The following is a 20,821-nucleotide window of genomic DNA, read 5'->3' as shown; positions in this document are numbered from 1 at the left end:
GAGCATGCAAGAAATTTGGATGTCTACAGTTCTCCCTTGGCTTTTTCCTCACTGTTTGCAGCCATATGCTTCCCTTGCTGTCAGTGCTGCAGGACGTAGCAGGGAAGCAGATTCTTGTTGAGGAACCAGAGGCTGATCTCAAGTTTGACAGCAAAGGCTTTTCTTGTCCCTTTCATCTTATAAAATGCTCTGCTACCACCCTGCTCAGGTGGTAATTACAGAGTACCTGATTTGTCTGAGGTTGCCTGTGAGCAAAAGTACCATTAGATAAGTGAAGTTGCTGAATAGCAAGAATAAAACAAGGACTCCTTTGATTTTCACTGGCCAAGAGGGCTCCCCTCCCTGCTTGTCAGACATCTGCTACAACAAATAACAAGTCTTATACAATATATCAGAGTAATTAGGGTGATAAATTATTTGTGGTTATCCACAGAAAATTTTACATGACAGAAAACATACCTCTTGAAGTTGAGGAAGCTGGAGATACTTCAGATGTTGCTGATGGTCTCAGCTCATTCAGGAAGCACCACATGAGCAGATTCTGATATTCATTTCTGTGATCTTCAGGTTGTATGAGTCAAGAACCTATTGAAAACCAAGTGTCAGCTTATAAATAGCACTGCTGTCTGCTGACTCTCCAATGCTGAATTTACTGGCAACCAGGTGCAGGAATTGATGAGTGTGAACTTTGCAGAGACCTGAGCCACCCCATGCTGGTCATTCAACTTGCCAGGGAAAAGGTGAGACCAGCACTGCTGTTTTCCCAGCTGAACTTCTTTGTGCACCAGAAGCTTTCCCACAATTGCAATAAACCCCATTTACAATAAACCCCATGTACTCCCCAGGGAAATTTAGACATGACACAAAATAACAGCAAAATAGTCTTCATCTTCATCTTTAATTTGCTTATCAGCATCCAAAAATAGCTCTAGCAATACAGCCAGTTCTGCTTGTACCTTCTCTGCTCACGCCCTTTCTCACTTGTTCATGAGCTTTGACTAACAGGAAATTACAGTTGTAGGCAGGGATGTCTGCATGTGTCTTCTTAACAGACTTCCATAGTGTAAGATGGTATGACTACCCAGTTAAATATTTCTGCATGATGACTCTGTTTTATAAGCTGATTCAGGCTTTTTGAGTGATCTCATTTATAATATTTCTGGATATCTTTTCTTTGTGGCAATTTAAGCCATTTTATAAGCCAGGTTGCCTTACCTTAACAGCAAGTGCAGAGATTTTTAAAGCTGTGTAGTACAGAATGTCCATAAGTATTCCTCTCTTGGCTCTGCCTCAGTGCATACTTGTCATTCATCATTGAGGGATGCAACAGAAAATAGCAAATTTCCTTTGCATTTTAAAAATCAGCCTGTTTTCCTATATTGCTTAGCCAGTGAAAAAGATAGCAGATATTTTCATGCAATGGAGCTTTGTTGTTAAGTTTGGTTAGAAGTGACATTACTGTGGCTGGGAGGATTTTTGAGATTCCTAGTGCATCTGCTGCCTAAAGGTGGGATGAAAGATCTAGATTACAGTTGGTAGGTGTTTGTTGAACTTGTTTTTTGAAGCTTCTGGAAAAAGAGTTTCCAAACATCTGTTATATTTCTGTTCTTCCTTATTCCTGAAGTTTTAACTCAACTTTGTCGTAAGTTGTCCTGACTAAAAATTAAAACAGTTACATTCCATTATCTTTAAACTTTGATAAGAGCTACTGGCTAAATTGTTCAAATACTTATTAGTCAATTTATCCTTTGTACAAGGTGTAGTATTTGGGAGTGTCTCCCTGGTCATAAAATGTAATTATGGTAGCTGTACTCATAACCACTAGTCACACTACCCAAAACCTGTGGGTACTGTTAGCTACTGAGCTATTTCATCAAACTATGGACTTAGAACCCTGAAACACCCTTCAGAGCTGTTCAGCCCTGTAGCACATTGTACAGTTTTCACCATTCTGAGGAGAAAGGAATTGCTTTTGGCCATCAGTCTGGATGTTAAAAATAATTGTTCTTCCTCATTCTTGTGACAATCCTTGTGGGATGATTTGCATAGCTAGTAAAATTATACAGTTGCTCAGTAGTCCTGTATGTTATTTGCATAAATGTTAGTGTGGGTAATTTTGCCAGTCCTTACAGCTAGTGTAGTCAGATGTATCATAGGTCCAGAAATGGAGCTTGTTTGCCAATATTGTGCACATATTTTTAGTGACTGAGTTTTGAAAAAAAAAGAGATTTGAAAATACCCTTCCTAGTCTGCCAAGCACTGTGAGGAAGAGGCAGGTGGACAATTTGAAAACACAGGGTCAAATTTTCAGGCAATGTAAACTGATTCAGCTTCAATTGAGGTGTGAAAAGAGAATTTGTTCCCATGGAACAAGGTTCTTCTTCAGGCCACAGAATAACACAGATGTGTAAATGTTATGTTTGCTGCATACTGCCATGGAATTTGTACACTATATAATTTCTTCATTCTGCAATTCGATTTCCTAAATGCCTGGGCTAATCAAGGATTACTGAACTGTCCTGAAAATAAGTTTTCTCTATCTCTTGACATTTCTGCTTTCCCTCAGTTCCACTGATTTTTACCATTGATAAAGCTTTTGCTCTCATATTATCCTGGATTAAATTTGACAACCTTTTTCTCTTCTGGCCTTTCTGTAACCCAGACACATGACCTTGTCAATCACAGATACTTGTATTCTGGCTGCTTGTAAACACTTGTGTATAATCTAATGGGGAACCTGAGACCAGCCAGCATCACTTACCAATATCCCTCATAAAACAAAATACTTTTTCTGTACAGAATAAGATATTCAAGAAAACTTGACTTAAATGCATTATGTTTCCAAGAACCACTACTTCATGCAGAACATGAAACGTAGCCCCTGCTATTGTGTTCTTGAGTAACCACTGGATGCAAAAAAGAATGTGTTGACAGAACAAGATGTTCAATAGCTTTGGCATTTGGCCTGGAAGTGAAATTCACACACAGAAGAGCCTCACATTGCTCCAGATGAAGGCAGGTATCTAACTACAACATGCTGATGAAGGGACATTGAGGATGTGTGGGAAATCATGACACAACACTTCCCTTGCAACCTTCTGTGTGCCAGTGGAACAGAGATCCTTTGGTACAGCAGCACACACAGCCAGTGTTATACTGCTGGGGGAAAGTGACATTTGGCCCTTGTCCCTAAATCTTTTTTTTTTTTGTATAAAGCAAACATTACCAGTAAGCCACAGGAGGTAAACAGGATCTGGAACACCATCAAATGCCTGTGGGGTGACTTCAAAGCTCTGACCCTGCCAGCAAACCCTCTCAATTGAGATTTGGCCTCTCACATCTTCCCTTGCAAAAGCTGAAGTTTACTGTATATTTAAGATATGGCTAATTTTTTTCCTGCTGTATTTGTTAACTAGAAAAGGACAGATGTACCCCTAAATATATTCTCCCTCTGACTGCTTTTGTGCTACATGGAGAAACAAAACTCTCTGTATTCATTTCTAAACTGAGACTTCAAGATGGTCCTTTTTTCTTCCTGCTCAGCTAGAGAGTTGGGACTGAATTCTGTTCTCAGACATGAGTGTAAATCTATCAGAACTCCACCAATACCTGTTCACTGATGTTTTAATAGCTTGTAAACACATTTTGTATAATTGCAAAAAATGTGTAGGCAGAATTAGACCAGGATTAAACCATAATTGCTTTTGCAGTACAGTTCAGCAGCGGCCAAAATATATCAACACTGGTTTAGGCAGAAATCCCAAAAGACCACCATACAGGCTGCTGTAAACACAGTCAGCCCCATCTCAGTCACACTCTGCACCCCAATGCAGACAAGAGACAATTGCTTTAATATATTCTGAAAATAATATGGTAATTTGGAAGGGCTTTCATCCATCATGGAATTCTGAATCAAGAAATACTTTCCCCTCAGTGGCTGTGTCTGTATTGAACAGAAAGATAATTTGCCACTCATCAGGCAGAGGGTCATAGAACTGGCAAGATGGGAAATTATAGACTTAGAACAATCTTCCTCCAAGGCCAAGCGCCTCATGGTCTCCAAGGATCACGTTTTTCCAGGTACATGTGAAACATCAGAGCACTAGAAAAGAATTTTCTTAGAAAGTGTCATAGTGATACTAAAAAAAAACCCCTACCTTTTGCATTCATTATTATTTTCATAATGACAGGTCAGAGAAATGAAGGTGAAAGACACTCAAGTTCTTGGTGGTGGTAAATTACACTTTGCTGTGGTTGTAGTTCATGGATGAAAAAAATAACAGGTGAGAGACATGGCAGATGTTCAAAAGCATTGAGTGCCTAAGGCAACAAGGATCAAAAAGCCATACCAATTAAATGCTTGGAATAATTTTATTGCTGCCACACTTTGCTACTTCCAAAGGGAGGGCCTGTAGAGAGTATCTGAGAAGAGTGTGACAAATCTCTACATATCTCCTTGCCCAACATCTGTATGGAGACTCGCTCAGGACATGAACATGAGCTGTGGGTTTCACTGAAATAAGAATTAAATAAGAGTTAAATAAGCTCTACTAAGTTCATTTGTTTGAGAAGAGCTCTAAACAGAAAAGGCACATAATAATTTTTCCAGTTGTCTTACTGAAGCAATGTGGTATTTTTTTCTTGGGTTCAAGGATATAGATTTCAGGAAATGTCAGTGGAACTTGATAGCAACATCTTATTTATGCCTTACTCCTTTCTACCACATTTGCACATATTGTGCTCTCTTTGTGCAGAAAGAAGCACAACCTGCTCTACCCTTAGGGGGAACAACATCAGCCAAAGTAGAGAACATTCTTGCTTGGATGGTCAACAAGAGGAACAAGTGGTCAGCTCTGAATTCATAAGGAATTATGGAGACAAAGCATTTTTTTGGTCACCCCTCTAGCAGCAACTGCCTCAGTTCCCTCTTCATTAATTTCCACAAAGAAAACTCTTCCCCTATCTGCTCCAGCTAGCTTTGCAGTGACTTTCATCTCCTCTTTTTTTCTCCTAAAAGCTATACTCTGTGTAAACACAGCCACATTGTCAAAATCCTGGTTTTTTTGCAAGAGCTGCTACATGGTTTAGAAGCACTGACCAAGCTTCAGACACTGTGGTTCACTGAAGTACATCATACTGGATGTGGATTTTTCCCCACAACACCATAGGAAGTTAGTTGGTATAGGAGCATAGCTGAGGTTGTCAGCTCTGGATTATTGCTGCTGTATTCTAGCTATGGATCTGATTTCCTGTACCCTAGGCCTAGCCCACATGTTTCAGCAGAACAGCATGGGGAGCTTGAGGCATCAATGATTATGGCTTGAAATATGGTAGGTCTTCTGAGGCTTTTGTTGAGCTCCACAGCCATTGCCAGTCTGCACCTCTGGAAGGTTTGCACCAGGCAACAAGTAAATAAGGCAGGAAGGTGGAGTTGTTCCTGTCTGGGGTACAAAACATACCAAAGGCCCCTGGGCATGTCTTCCAGGATCCTTCATATTCATCACCATTCATGAGCAAGAAAACGGCTCCACACTCCCAAAGCACCCATCCTGCAGTCCTGGAGGCTGCTCTGCATCACAAGCAGCAGTCAGTTTTTTCACAGTGTTTCCTCCTGGTGTCTGGAGGGTGGCTGTAATACAATAATGTATTTTAGGCCAACAGGCTCTGTGCTCAGCACTGCTCTGGGCAGAATATCACATTTCTCACAGAAGACCAGCAGCTGAACCCATCTAGAAAAATGCAGCTAAGTCTCCACTAGATAACATGCAACAATTGCATAAGTATAATTTGAAAATATGACTGAGGGGACTTTTCCTGTATTGAAACTCTAGTTTGAGAATGCCTTTCCCCACAGTGGTTGTCCCATCACAATTTAGTAAGGTGATTACTCAGTGGGCAAGCTGAGGGCTGTGGAAAAGGAATTGCACAAGAAAATAAGGCATCCATCAGGATTTGTGAGAGAGGTCCTTCAGGAGTGCTTTTCCAGCATGTTTAAAACTGCCAGCAAGTGTGTGGAAGAGCTGGACTCTGTTTCCAAGCTGTAGCTCTCAAGTGAGGGAGGATTGCAAAATAATCTTGGAGATGTGTAGGTGGCAGTGCTCTTACACAAAAGCTGTGACTCGCATCCCATAACTGAGAATATCTAATTTCATGCATGAGGATTCAGATAAAAAAGCTGCACAGGAGCACTCTGAAGAACTGAGATGAAGCTCACAGCTGACCTACTTCATTCAATATGTTCTTTTCTAGGTAGATATTAAGAAAGAGAAGGAAAATTCATGCTCTCAGAAAAATATAGGCAAAAATTCTTTCATAGCATTCTAGTTAGGATAGACATCCACGTGCAGGTAATTTTTTCCCTCTGTTACTGGACTAAAACAGGAATGGCACCAGAGCCTGGAAATCAGAATTCATCTATAATGCAGTTATTGAACTGCAAAGTTATCTGTCTTGGAGCTCTGTTCTTGTGCCTTTAAGCTGCACTTCTTCATGTAAGGGCTTCAAAAGAAATTGGGCAGTTTTGCCCTGCAGCCTGTGCTAAAACCTGGTGCCTGAGAGCACTTGGTGCATTCTCCTGAGAGCTGAAGGCTTGAATTCCAGCAAGGATGTGGGATACAGGCCTTCACCTCCTGAGCCACATGAAATTCTCCACTGAAGAAGTTAAGTACTGTTTTGAATTTTACAAAACAGGGGAAAAAAGGGAGTAATTGTAATGGCCTTTTTCAGAAGCCCTATTTGAACAACTTTTTTTTTCACAAGGTCTGCTTTGAATCCATTCACTAGATGTTCTCTAGGAATTTGCATCTCATCCTACCTTGCTCCTGAATTTCAACATGGGCAAAATATCTAATTGCTCACATCAAGATAGTTCAAAGCAAGCAAGTTTCTAGCTAGCTGCTAGAAAATTTAAACAAAAGGAGAAAATAAAATGCCTACAAATTTTGGATGAGGAAATTTTTCTTTCAGATGGCTTTTTGGATGTACAAGTTTAACGCCAGCCTATGTTCTATTTAGTAGAGACATATTATTTTAATGTGTCTTCTCCTTTCTGATGCCATATATAATTCTGTGCATTAAACATGTTATTCACTGATTCTTCATTATATATATAAATTTTAAAAGCACACTACAAATGTCAATTTGTTAAACCTCATCCCTCTGAGGAAGACATCACTTATGTTAAACCAGCAAATTATCAGTAATGTCTCCCTATCAGCTGGAAAGAAGTTTAATTTTTTCCCCCAAACATTCCCACTTAATGTTTAACTGTGATTTCCATGATTTATACCGCACTTTAAAAAACCTTTCCTCATTTTTCAAAGCATGGAGAGAGTTTTTTCTCCCAGATTTGCATCTCAGAAATTTTAAATTCACCACATAGCAACATGGGAAAAGGAAAACACATTTCTAGGAAGTTCATTGCTATGGTGTTCCTCACGGGTAGCTTCAGTGGCATGTATAGACCATTTTCTTCCTGTTCTTTGAAATCTTGAGATAAATAATTTTATTTATCCCCATATAAAAGACAACTTTCTATACCATGTAAATAATTAACCATCTTTAGGAATACATGGTTTTGTATCCTGTTCCTGCAGACACCATGCATACAAAATTCTCTTTGGAGTTATTTGAGAACTTAACATAGACTTAGGAGAGGTTGGTGGAGTCTCTATCTTTGGAGATATCCAAAAGGCTTTGGGCAACCAGCTGCAGATGGTCCTGCTCGTACAGGGGAGGTGGATCAGATGATCTCCAGAGGTCACTACCCACCTCAAACCTACTGTCACCATGAGCACATCAAGGAAACAAAATGTTATTCATATCCAGTGGGCTTAAGGTACAGTTTACTTGTATTCTGGATTTAGATCAATAATTTCAGATCAATATTTACAATTCAAGGAGCCTAGTGGCAGAGCATCCAATTCATAGGTTCTAAACAAAACTGGCTGCAGTGATTATTTTGAAGTACAAACTAGCTGTCAAAGGATTAAGAAAGCATTGGGGAGGAAAAATACAATTCCTGCTTTTCATGCAGGTATTCCTCACAGTTAGAAAATGGCCCTGGTTTTAAGGTGAACAGAGTTTGCCAAAGAAAACAATAGCACTGGTAGGATTGTGTCTAATGAAGAATAAGAAAGGGTGATTAGCCATGAAGACCTCAGTGAGAGGCAGAGACCTCCTGACAATGGAAGCTCCCGTGCCAGCCGCCGCCACAGTGCCCTCCTCATTGACTTCCACATATGCCTTGTGGACCACGTTTGACAGCACCAGGGATTTTGCAAAGGTCATTGCAGAAAGGTCAACTTTGGATTCAGTGAAGATGTCGGTCATCCCCATCTCTTGTAAAACCTGGTTGAGGTTAAAGGCACCTTCCAGCTTGAATCGGGGCAGGTAAACTTCCACTGTTGTCTCAAACATGTTCTCTGAGGAGGCCCACAGCATCAAATTTTCATAGGTGATTGTGCTTTCAATCTATAAGTTGGGGGGAAGAGGAGATTAAGATAGGTGGGAAGCTTTGAAAAACTGAGATCTTTACCCAGTGTTAATTCAGACAGCTGGGTCCCAGCCCTAGTCCGTGCCATGCACTGCTTTACCTGCTCCAGCCCACTGACAGATCCATCAGCCCCATGTCCTGGCAGCAGGATGATCATGCTCAGTGACTTCTGAGCATAAGGGAGTTCAAGGATCTGAGCAGACACCTCCTCAATGTAGCCCAGTTTAAATTTGCCTTTCTGGTACATCATCTGCACAGGTTTCTTTCTGTTCTATTGAAGAGAAAATTACTCAGTCAGTTAGGCAATACACTCTCACCAACACCTCTACCCAACAAGGAGGCAAGTTAAGTTCCCAACACACCCACACCTTACTCACAGGCAGCTCAGCCCTGGACATTGTTATGCTTGCTGAAATGCTCACAGTATCTAAGGTGAATAATGTAAAGGTATACGTAATGCAGATGTACCTGATTCAGTTTAAAGTCTCTCTGAACTGTTTTTTCTTCCTCAAACTTGCGTTCCCAGGATGCTTTGAAGTAGATTACATTCACAAGCACCAGCAATGCATGTCCATCAATCACACCAGGTGCAAAGAGTTCCTTGATTTTACCTAAAGAGAATTTTGAAACACAGAAGTATTTATTAGCTGTCATTAAGGCTCTGGACTGAGACTCTTATTGGTTTGTGAACTTAGTTTTGGGAAAACTTAGAAAAACAGTTCTCAGTTTATTCAAAGGACGAAAACAATACAGGTAAACAAATGGTAGGTTTCTCTGCCCTGTTACCAGCCAGGGAGGATGGGGGAACTGGGGGTCACAAACTTATCCCCTGGTGGTCTGAATCTGCATTATGGCTATTTGCAGGAGTAGTTTGTCTGGTCAAGACTTACAGGTATTACTGAAATTATCAGGCCTAAAGGTGGGAATAAAAATATTTTGCAGCAAACCTATCTTTAACTCATAAATAATTTAGCTGGTAACTTACTCTAATATTTCAAAGCAGATGGGAAGACAATCTACCCTTAAACAGCATAAGACTGAGCACACAGAAATATGAACAGGCCTTTGCTTTTCCTACCCTGAAATTTAATTTGTTGAATCCATGTAGGAAGGCAGTGATAGAATGGCTATGGTTTTGCTTTGGTTTACCTTGTGTCTCACTTTCAACCCAAGCATTAATTTTTCTTCTGGCAGCTTCAACAGCACCATGAAAGTCCACTGTTTGCAGCATTGCTCCATACAGTTCCTTGCTACACATTAGAAATTGCTGCAAAGCAAGATAAAGATTATTAATTGGTCAAATCTATTAAGTACTTACTGCCTTTTGAAAGAAATTGATCACTCAATAGTATTTTAGAAATGGTGAGGACTCATTTTAGAAATGAGTCCATAAGGCAAAATTTCATTTTGGAAATGTCAAGTATCTGAAGTTTGTTCAGAGGATCTTTGAAGAAGAGATAATTATTCTAAAGCACAGGTCAAAAATGTAAATAAGCAAAAAGAAAACCAGAAGAAAGAGTCTTGTCATAAAGAACTGCATAACTGAGATTCAGATAAAAAAAATCAAAGAAGCAGAAAAAATGCAAGAGGAGTTGTTTGATGCTTAAGTAGCAAAATAATTGACAGAAAAGCAAAGATGTGACTAAAAAGTTAGCCATTCCAAGTAGTCTCAAGGCCACTCAGTCATTCTGTAGGAAAGGAGCAAGAAGTTCAGCAGAGCAGTTCTGTACATGAGCCTGTGCAACCCTCCTGGAGATAAAGCTCTCCAAGCTTACTGCAACCCCAGTTGTCCCACTTGCAAGACCTGAAGTAGGTAGTTACAGACAGCTTGAATAGGCCATTTTTGGCTGTAGGTTCTCCTCTGGCTGAGTGCACACATATGCCAAAAATGAACAGATCCCTGCTTTATTTTTGCTCTGTAGCCTTTGATATCCACAGAGTGATTTGATTGTGGGTTTTTTTTTTTTTTTTATAAAAGCATGGAAAATTGACAGTCCTGTCTCTTTCTCACAAGCCTCAACAGCTCCATGTAGCACATCACATGCTCCAAAACACACACAAGAGGGGAAAATGTGAGGCTCACAGGCACAGGGAGGCTTGAGGTCATGGCCACAGCAGTTAGCAGGTGACTTACCTGCTGGAGCTCAAATCCTTGTTGTATAAAGAGATTGTTGGCCAAGGTTAAAACATATTTTTCACCAAGGCTTTGTAGTTGTAAAAGCAGCTCCTGGAACACTTTATGGTTAAGGTCTCCCTCCTTGTTACACTGGGAGTAACACAAACACAACAATTAAAATTATTCCTCTGTACAGCTTTGGTTGCTAATTCACATCTTAATTAGATAACACTATAAGGCTAACTCCTGCTGTACTGATTTTTAAATCGAGCTAGTCCAGGCTTTGTAGCCTGATCCTCCTTCAGATGAGATCACTGAAGGCTTTGGTATTGACTTACTGGCCCTTAATAAAATAAAACCTTGTATCAGTCATTTCCTAGAGGATCAGGCAGACTCTGAGCATGTGATCGTGACTCCCTCCAGTGGTAAACCCTAGTGTTCTACCCACACTAACCTACCACACAGTGAAGGCAGGGCTCCCCACCCAAGGACACACCTCTGAGAAGGAAGGCTGACTCTCCAGGCTTCCTTCTGGCTCCATTTCTGGGACTGCACTCTCGTGATCATATCCAAGACTTGATCTTCCTGCGGCTTTCCTGACATGGAGCACCTGCAGGTGAAGATGTCAAGTCATGTCAATTGTAACTGGGATAAAACCACATTCCTTCTTTAAAAGCTTTGCTGTGCTGTATTGGATAAGTCGTGTAGATTCATGAAAGATGTTTTATCAGCCTCACTCATCAGCTGAAATGACAGACTTGAACTTGTTCATATATTCATGTTCAGACTCACTTTTCTATATTAACAAACCAAGAAGAACTTGCACTTAATCCCTCAAAAAGTTACTCTTCACTACCTCAAAATGCTTATATTTGATTTGTGTTTTCATTGCTATATTTGATTCGTGTTTTCATTGCTACAGTTATCTTAAATTTCAAAACAAAAAGCAGCCCCAAGCAAAGAGACGAAAATTAATTTTCTTTAGAAACATCAAAACTGGCTTCTTGCACTCATTCTTAACATTTGCATCAGATCAAAACCACAGTGCTCTTAATGGAAACCAGTCCTTTTTTTCTACTGTGCAAATACATCACTGAAAAATTTTCAGCAGCTTTTCTATTATAATGATATTGCATCATACATAGACTTACTCTTTCATTATAGAGGATACTGATATTGAGTAATTCCCATTGTTTTCCTAAAATAAGCAGGAGTCCCTGTCTAAAGTATTGGTGTGGCAGGGTTAGAGTAGCCAGGGGGCTGCAGGGGTGATCTCTGTGCAAAGAGAATAGACTCTGAGAGACTGACTGGGTGAGCAGCTGGCAGCCACAGCAAAGGTCAACCCACCAAACCCTGGTGAGAATTTCTGCCTTGGGTTATTGGTCTTTTACCACTCATGGTAGGGAGAAGAAAGAAAAAAAAGAGAAGAGAGGTTGTAGAAAGCAGAACTTGCACTGCAGGAAGTAAAGGCACAGTGACTGCAGGGGTGGCCTTCTTCACCTCCTTCTTGCTCACCTGGGTCTCTTTGACATTTTGAGTCAGTCAGCCCTTGCTCTGTGCTCTTGCATGGGGACTCACACCAGCAGATGGCAGGGATCACAGTGCTCCAAGCAGCTCTGTGAAGGCAGCACCTGTGCCTGCCCTTGTGCAGTTTCCTGTGAGACACTCACACATGTGCCATGCTGGGATGCCCAACGTTTCCATGAAGGGAACAGCAAGCAATGTGGAAGCCATGGTTCATTCATACTTACCTTTTCTATCTGAGCAGCAGTGTTGTTTTTTGCACCAAGATGGAGCAGGGCCAGGGCAACGGAGATGCTCATTGGAGAAAAGACAATATTTGTGTCCTCTGCACTTCTGTTGAGCTTTTTGTAGAGATCAAGGCAAAACTCAGTAACTGGTCTAGAAATGGAGTCCATCATGAAGTGGCTGCTGAATGGGAGCACAAAAGAATTAAGAAATTTAGTGCAGCTGGCCTAGCTAAACCACACTGTGAAGCACCTCTCTGCCCTGAGACAGTCCCATCGCTGACTGTTGAATATAATAGACATTTTCTAAATCCTGCACAGATCAGTCTATGGTGCACAGCAGGAGCAAAGACATAGAGGGTTTGCAAAAGGGACCCATGCTCACAACATATGTGCATTCCTCAGAAAGGACCCTTTTTCTGCTTTATCCCATGCTGTGTCTTATTTCAACTTATGGTATTGAAATTAGACAGATACGGATTAACATTTTTCTTCTCCAAACTGGTTTGATGCATACACTTTCCTCTTAACAGTCTACATTAGTGATAGAGACTTGGTGACAGAAATTAAGCCTGAGTATAACCACCTGTGGTAACCAGAGCTGTGCCAAGGGGATTTCAAACAACAGGTTTCTAAAAATGAAATCACTATTAATTAAATGTCTTCATAGATTAAAAAGGGTCATTAGCAGCTATGGAGACACTAACAGTTTGAAATACACTTTTAACTCGTCATAAGTTTTCCAGGAGTCAGAGGCTGAGGCAGGATGCACAATTAAAAATCCCAAACAAAGGAATAGCCCAAGAGCCCTGAAGTCTGTAAATTCCTGCTCAGTGATATGACAAGATATGTGTCACTCTCTGCTTTTGTACTAGAAACATTACAGTCTGATACCTCTCCCATGGGTCATTTATGGTCAATCCACTCCTCTGAGAACAAGTTAGGACCGAGTTCAGCTTGGTCCTTGCAAGGAGGAGGCTATTAGGCAACTAGAAACTCCTAGAATTAGCAATTACTCCTAGAATTAGAAAAACGGGCAATTAAAAACTTCTTGCCTGAGTCTTAGGAGAATTGTAAAGGTGTGTAGATACCAGTGGAATCATGCAAAATTTTCTGGAATCATTATATATTTTAAAAAAAGACAAAACAAAACCAAAAAACTGCAAACAAAAACAAAAACAAAAAACAAAAAGCCATCACTTTCAAGCAAATATTTTGGATATATAGCACTGGTCTGTGCTCCAGAATGATTATTTATTTAGCCACAGTGTGGAGACAAACACTTCATGTGTCTGTCTCTCTCTACCTTTCAGCCTGCACTGTGACCAGCATGGGTCAGATCCAGAGAAAGTTGCCAGAGTCCCTCTCTTTTGGAAGAAGGAGTGAGTGCACAGCCAAGGGGTTCTCCCCAGTGCCCACAGATGGCCAGAGCAAGCAGGCACTCTTCCTCAGCCCTGTGTGCCCTAAAGCTGCAGCCTGCAAGGTGAGGTTTGATTGGGAGCTCCAGTCTGTGTCACCAGAGGTTAAAGGTGGGAAGAGGCTGGTGCAAAGCTGAACGTCAGGATTTTTATCAGCAGGGCACTTGTACAGCCTGTCCTGTGCTGTTGGTGCCCCTTTGAGAGTTGTTTCTGAGCCCTCTGGGGAAGGGGTTGCCTGCTGCTGGGCACCTGAAACCCATTCCAGCCTGAACTCTCCTGTCAGCCTCGCACTGAGGCTCCATTCCTCTAGCACAGCCACAGCTCACTCCCTTCACAGACAGCCTGACCTTCACAGAGTTATCTGTATGCAGAGAGCTACTCAAAATGCCTTGCGCTGTTCTCAAGATGCAGCATGCACACTACCTCCAGTTCAGCCATGAGCCAGGCATGACTCTGCATGGAAAGCTGGGAATCAGGTGCCAGAAGTTACCAGAGCACTGGGAGTTGGTGTGGCTCAGCCAAGGTGCAGCATTTGTCTGTGAAACCATCTTCATCTGAAAGTGCCAGACAATGGGAATGAACTCAGCCCACAGGAAAACAGACTGAGCCTAAAACAAACTGCTGCAGAGGTTTGGAAGAGAAGAAAAAGAAAAATTTCTGAATATATGAAGGTATAACGTGGCAAATGCAGACATTTCTTGCCACTTGTCTAACTTGAAAAGCACAGCAACAATCAATGCTTCATCCTGTTTCTGAGTGATGCTCTGGGAAAAGAACCTGTGATGCTGGAAGAAAAATTCATAGATGTCCCATACTGAGACTTTTGTTTTACCCTGAAGCCCAGAAGTACTTCACATAATGACACAATGCAAATGGACAAACAGATGAGAAATATCCAAAGGGTTCTTTGCACAGACAAATTAAAGATGAGTTTTATATCATTAGTTCTGAACACAGCTGTGTTTAGCTGTGTTCTAACTCTGCTATTAGTGTCTTTTAATATAATTTTATTTTCCTTTTAAGGAAAAGAACCTTCCTAAATTTATTTTCCTTTAAATAATGCAATCATCTTACCACAAGACATTGCACTAAATAATTTCTCTCTTCTTCCACCTTCATATCCTACTATCAGCAACCTTCTGAAAACTAAACTCATTGCACCTTCAGTGCTGAAGCTATACTTCCACATCTCTTGAAAGATCTGAAATGGAGCTGTGAAATCGGACACAGTGGATGTAGGGCATGAGGCACTTTGTAGGTGTGTCCCAGCTTTAGAAGGAGCCAAGGAGAAAAAAAAGGAGTTAATAATCTTACTCAGTAGAGAGATGGCAGCTCCACCCCACCCTGCAGGGAAAGAGCTGAGTGCCAAGAAGGGAAGTGGAGCCCAGGATCTGGAACAGGTTTTAAAGTGAGTGTCTGGCACACTGATGTGACCACTCCTTCAGCAAAAGCAGCAGGCTGTCAGCAGGGAGACATCCAGGTGCAAACACTACAGCCAACTCCATGGTTTTGTGAGTGGGAACGACTTAGAGAGCTGCCCTAGAAATCCAGAGGAAGGGAGGGCAGGTAGAGGAACATTCTTACTGCACAATGAAAGGATTTAATGAACCTTCTTAATCTCAAATGGGGTGAGAACATGAATATGTTTATGAATGATTCCACACCACAAAGCCTTCTGTGTAATCTGTGTAATAATTCAGTCAGACTCTTGGAGCTACTGCAAGGACCACAGCCTTTGGAGAAAATCTACATGGTGGACAGCAAATGGTAATGTCACTTTTAAATAATCTTGGAGTGGTAAGGAGGGATGATACAGGATCAAAAGAAGTGTTCCAGGAAGTTCCTAGCTGATGTTCCACACTAGCCAAAGCACCTGCACTGAGGATTATTAGTAGTGCAGAGCCCCTGATGACGGGACACCCTTTGCATGATGGTTCAGCAGTTTTAACATAGTCTGGCAAATGAAATTACTGGCACTGCAGTATGTGAGCAAGAAGCTACCCAGGAAAATAGCTTCCTTCAGAAACCACTGCATACCACTTGTAAAAATTTCAAACTTCCTCCATGGCTATGTGAAATGATGAGCACTCCTTTTCTATAACTATTCATGATCTGTTCTCTCTTTATAGTTTGTTTTTTGCTAAGGCTAGATGAAATCAAAACAAAAACTATCAAAGGATAAAGAAACCTATGCTGAAAGCTGTCATAATTAATGGTTGTAGTAGATTATATTATTCAGTCAACAGGAGGAGGCAGTAAATAGGGTGGAGAAGGTAAGAGACCTATAGCCTTCTGTTAAGGTAATTCTGTATTTTAGACAAGTTAAGTAAGAAGGAACCTGTTTTGCCTGACGCCACATAATTCCCATTGCATGTTTTACTTATTCAATCTGCATCTCATTAAGGTGCCTTAATACACACTCATTTCTTATACACAGAGGAAAATAGAATTGGCAGAAATTACATGGTGTCTCCTAGAAAAAGACAACATGACAGATGTCATGTCACATCTCCTCACATGAAAATTGGTAGAATGACTTCCTTATTTTTCATTACCATTCATACAAAAATACATTTCTAAGTGTTTCTGTGCTGATTTGGAGTGAAAGGGACAAACAGCACATAAGAAAAATTTAATTTCCTACAACACAGCAATTCTGATCATCCTTGAGTGGCACAACACATGCTTTAAATTAAAAACCAATACATTTCAGTACAAAGCAGGTCTTCAAGCAAATTGGTGCCAAGTTCATTTTCCAAGCAACCTAGCCTCTCAGGATGCTACTTTTATGCCAGGAAGCTTTTCCCTGGTTGCTTTTTTGAGTTTTCATCAGCCCCTCTGGTGTCTTCTATACTTCTTTCTAGGCCTGTTATTTCTGCATAAACAGACATGGATGTGCATTGGCCTGTTACAGGCTGTACAGGGGCAAGTTATTTGCTGTGCCTGAGTGCACATCAGATTTCCATGGCACAGGCTCCTCTGCAAGCTTCTAACCAGCATTGCCAAACCCAGGAGCTCATATTTTAATAGCAAAGACTAGCACCCCCACTAACAAAACAAAATCTGAATACAACTCCACCCTTTCTCTTTTATAGTGTCATTGTTTAAGAACATAAACAACTGCCCTGGTAGTGGGCATTAGTGTAAAGGGGAAATGCCTTAGAAACCAGTCAAAGAGCTGCATGCCCTCTCTCTCATCTAATGAACATTTCAAGGCTTTTTCTTGTGCCATGGAAATGTGAGTAAAGAAGGGAAAATTAACCTGTATTTCTCCATGCTGCATGTCAGGTTGTCCAGGTCACCAGCACCATCCCTCTATATGAAGACTGTTTCTACCAGAGTGAGTAGAGGTGCTCTGAAAAAGCCTATCCTTCAGCCCTTCTGGAGATACAGGCAGAAAAGCATCTACTTTCTCCTACAAGCCACTGAGCTCATTAGTATTGCGGCAATTAGACTTTACTGGGTGGACAGAAAGGTTTTGGGGGAATTTCAGATTCAGAAGCCTGTGAAATTAAGGCAAGAATCTTTACATGTGTCCCAAAAATCCTCATTCATGTCCCACTGAAAGCAGCTCTTTAGATGTGTCCCTAAAATCCTCATTCATGTTCCACTGAAACCAGCTCCCTTTGTGTGAGCTCTTGAGACACCTGAATTTTAGCAGTGTGTTGTTTTGCTGCCTGCAGCCTGTAAAGGTATCTCTCTCTCTCTCATCATATGTAAAAATTATATTTACTTTATCAGCCTATAGAGTATTTTAGATCAGAAAAAAAAAAATCACAGTAACTTTAGGGAAAAAAAAAGAAAACTACAAAACAGCATAGAATTTTTACCTTCTTCCCTGAAGAGGTTAAATGAAGAAGACAACAGCTGAGTTCTGGAGCACGTTTCCTGTGAATACTGTATTAAAATAATCTCCCACTCTCTTGTGGGAAAGTTCAGCCTCTAACCAATGATTGCTGATAGCAGCATCTTGCTGTTTAGTGCAAATGCCATCACCATGAAGTTTCCCCAGAGAAGAATAGGAAACCTATATCTAGCAATATGCTATTAGCATTTCTCTCAAGCTGCCCAACAGGTCTGGCAGGCAATATCTGCTGGCAATATCTCCTGATTGCAGTGCCAAGTCACTCTCAGCTGGAAAACTGATCATTAACCCTAAGAAGACCCATGACTGCACTGCTGTGCAGAGTCCCTTTCAAGTTTTGATGGGGTCTGGCCTGGACAAAGGTGTGTGCAGGGTTCATGCCAAGTCTGTTTGGAGCTGAGCTTGTTTGCAGAGATAGAGCAAATGAATGGGAAATGCATTATGTTGCCTACAGCCATCTCTCCCTCTCAGGTAAGGAGTTGGCTTTATGTGCATGGAAGGAGCTTAATTAGAGAAGGGAAGAAATATTTCCTGAACTGTAACAGGAATCCTCAGCCAGGGGGTATTCTTTTAAATTGCTGAAGTTAAGAATAATAGAAGGCCAGGAGTGGTTGATCACTGAGGTTAAGTCTCCAGCATAAAGTGAGAAGGAAGTAAAGAGATGGGATAGTGTTTGATCTCTAATCAGTATCACTGAACTCAGCAGCAACACTGGGTTATGGCAGCACGACTCAGAGATCAGAGCTAAACTAGGGTTGTACATGGCTTTGCAACAGTGAAAGTTTTATGCCTATTCTATCTCATCTTTTCTTTCTTCCTACAAAGCATAAAAATGGCTTTGGATTTATAGGATACTTATGGGATCAAACATGGTAAGCAGGAAAGAGGAAGAAGGGCCCTCAGCACAATCTTTCCCTTCCTTTGCTTTCCTTCTAGTGCTGAAGCTGGATCACCCTCTTCATTAGGCACAGAACATCCAGCTTTGCTGTTCCCCACTCCTCTGCCAAACTGGCTGAGCTCCAGTGCTCCAGTACCCGCCTGAAAACAGGAATCCATAAGCAATGCAAGGATGAAATGACCCTTCCCATTACATCTGTTCTTTTCCTTACTTTTTTGCTTCCATTTGCCAATCACTTTCTTTTCTGTTTTTTCTTCTTGCATGTTCCTATAATGCTGCTTATTCTTCTTCCTCCTCAGTTCTTTTTTTCTTTCAATATTTTTAAAATTTATTTATTTGTGAAAGTTGCCTTACCACATATCTTCTGATGCTTTTCTAGTCCAAACTTCTTTTCAGTGACAAACTTAGTATTTTTGAGTACCTTGCAAGACTTGCCTTCTTCCAGTTTCTGTGCTTTCTTCCTTCTTCCTATATTGACATAATTCCTCCACTGATTTATTTTGCTAACTTTGTCATATATTCCCTCAGAGCTTCCCTGACATCTGCTTAACTCTTTTGCCTCAGGAAATGTCAATGTAGGTGCAAATTCTGTCTTTTCTAAGCCCTTAAGACAGTATATTCACAAAAATGTACTGCTTTTCCAATTTGCTCTGAGTTGCATTTTTCAAGTTTCAGAACTTCTCCACAAACTACTTTTGCTACCACAAGACATGAAGATGTGTCCCTTCCCAACCAAATGCTGGGAGTAAGGTGCAGGTGAGCAAGTGATGAGGTGAGCAGGCACAAAGCCCTTGAAGCTGCCTGCCAAAGCCAGCCACAGCTTGCTGGTTTCCATCAGGGGCACCATCCATCACTGCATAGCAATGCCCTGTTGAAAGGCAAGGTGGAGCACCTTGTCAGCCTGAGCAAGCTCTCAGCTATGCTCATTGTAACCAACACCTTCCAGCACGTAAGAGTTCCTGCACACAAACTCCCACACACCTTTTCCCATGTCCTCCCCAGCAGTTTCTTGCCCAAGGCCCAGAGGCCAGCAATGGGTGGAATGAAAATAGTCTGTAGACTGTAACATGGTTTCTCACAGCACCAGGCTTGTGGATGCTTCTCCCTCACATGCTGCGAGGTGAAAAGCTTCACAGTGGGACTGGCAGGGAGAAGAGGCAGAAGTGAAACATGAGTCTGAGGTTTTCATGGGCAAGCCACCATAAATGACCACTGAGTGGGTTTGCTTTATGTGGGCCAAGACAGCTTTGTATCTCTAACATCTGCTTGCCTTGCACAGGCTGGGATACCTTGGAATTAGTCAGAGGTGGAGAAAGATGGGCTCCACCCTGAAGCAGTGTTTCTCTCTGCTTTCATGGGATAACCCTTCCTGGCCAAGCTATCATGAGGAGAAGAATGCTGTCATAAATTTGTGGGGATATGCCAAATGCTCTGATCAGCATTTAAACAGACTACAGCCTCCATTAAATGAAGACTGGCTCCTGAACTGGAATGCTTTCAGAACCTGAAAAAGTTGAGAAAGCAATGTCTGAGCTTTTCTCCTTTAGGAAATTTCATCCAGGAAGGAAAAAAGGGTTGGGACAATCTGCCAGAGGTTTTCCTCAGTCTAGCAGACCAGCAGAGCTGTAGCAGTAAGCATGAAATGGCCCACTGGACAGCTGGAACCACCTGACAAAGGGTCAGTGCCCAAACACAAACTGTACAGACCAGAGGCAGCCAGTCCCTCTTCTCTGTGCATGGACTGCCCATGCAGCTGCTTTGTCACCAGCCCCATGCACAGTGTCCTGACCCACCTTCTACAGGAGAACCAGCAGAAGCCACAGTGACAACAGCCCTGGATACATCTGACCCCAGCCTACAGAGCAGATGAGACAATGATGGGGTGCATCAATCATTACCAGTCATTCAGGTATCACTGAAATTGAGACAGTAAAGATCTTTGTGGCTAAGTCCTTGTCAGACAGGATGGCTTCACATTAATTGTTGTATTTTTAATTTTTCTGACCATTGTCCTTGTGTCAAAACATCTGATGTATATCAGCAAAGACCCCCAGAGATCTGCAGGGTGCCACCTCCCATTGTTTTTGATCCAAGTTAGTCTCCTCAGTACCCTCAAAGATATAGGCAAAGACCCCAGTTAACCCTCTGGCATTAAAATCTGGCACTAGAGATCATTAAAGGTTCTCCAAGGGATCTACTGAATTATTGTGACTAAAGGCACAGGAAAGGAATCAAAACAGAACTTCCATCCCCAAATCCACAATAACCAGTGCTCTGATGTT

The 20,821-nt window shown here is 41.5% G+C and overlaps 1 protein-coding gene across 1 annotated transcript; it reads right to left on the bottom strand.

Annotated features, from left to right (window-relative positions):
- Window positions 1–7,840: 7,840 nt before the first annotated feature.
- On the bottom strand, window positions 7,841–16,677 carry LOC130249148 (serpin B12-like). The gene is made up of 8 exons (XM_056483640.1): window positions 16,631–16,677; window positions 12,362–12,542; window positions 11,107–11,220; window positions 10,629–10,760; window positions 9,644–9,761; window positions 8,963–9,105; window positions 8,595–8,765; window positions 7,841–8,472 (listed from the first exon to the last, which is right to left on the bottom strand). The coding sequence occupies exons 1-8, from the start codon at window positions 16,675–16,677 to the stop codon at window positions 8,068–8,070; spliced, it is 1,311 nt and encodes a 436-aa protein (XP_056339615.1). The 3' UTR covers window positions 7,841–8,067.
- Window positions 16,678–20,821: the final 4,144 nt, after the last annotated feature.

Source organism: Oenanthe melanoleuca, chromosome 2 (assembly GCF_029582105.1).
Source record: "Oenanthe melanoleuca isolate GR-GAL-2019-014 chromosome 2, OMel1.0, whole genome shotgun sequence".
Classification (NCBI taxonomy): Eukaryota; Metazoa; Chordata; class Aves; order Passeriformes; family Muscicapidae; genus Oenanthe; species Oenanthe melanoleuca.
The sequence above is the reverse complement of the archived record's forward strand: the minus strand, read 5'-3'. Positions and strand labels throughout refer to the sequence as shown.

What these genes read in the sequence shown, in the direction of transcription:
- LOC130249148 (XM_056483640.1), bottom strand. Translation starts at nt 16,677, where the DNA reads ATGCACATCCATGTCTGTTTATGCAGAAATAACAGGCCTAGAAAGAA. An exon ending in GGTTGAAAGTGAGACACAAG is followed by an intron (nt 9,106 to 9,643) that starts GTAAACCAAAGC and finishes AATTCTCTTTAG; the next exon opens with GTAAAATCAAGGAACTCTTT. An exon ending in GAGACTTTAAACTGAATCAG is followed by an intron (nt 8,766 to 8,962) that starts GTACATCTGCAT and finishes TCTCTTCAATAG; the next exon opens with AACAGAAAGAAACCTGTGCA.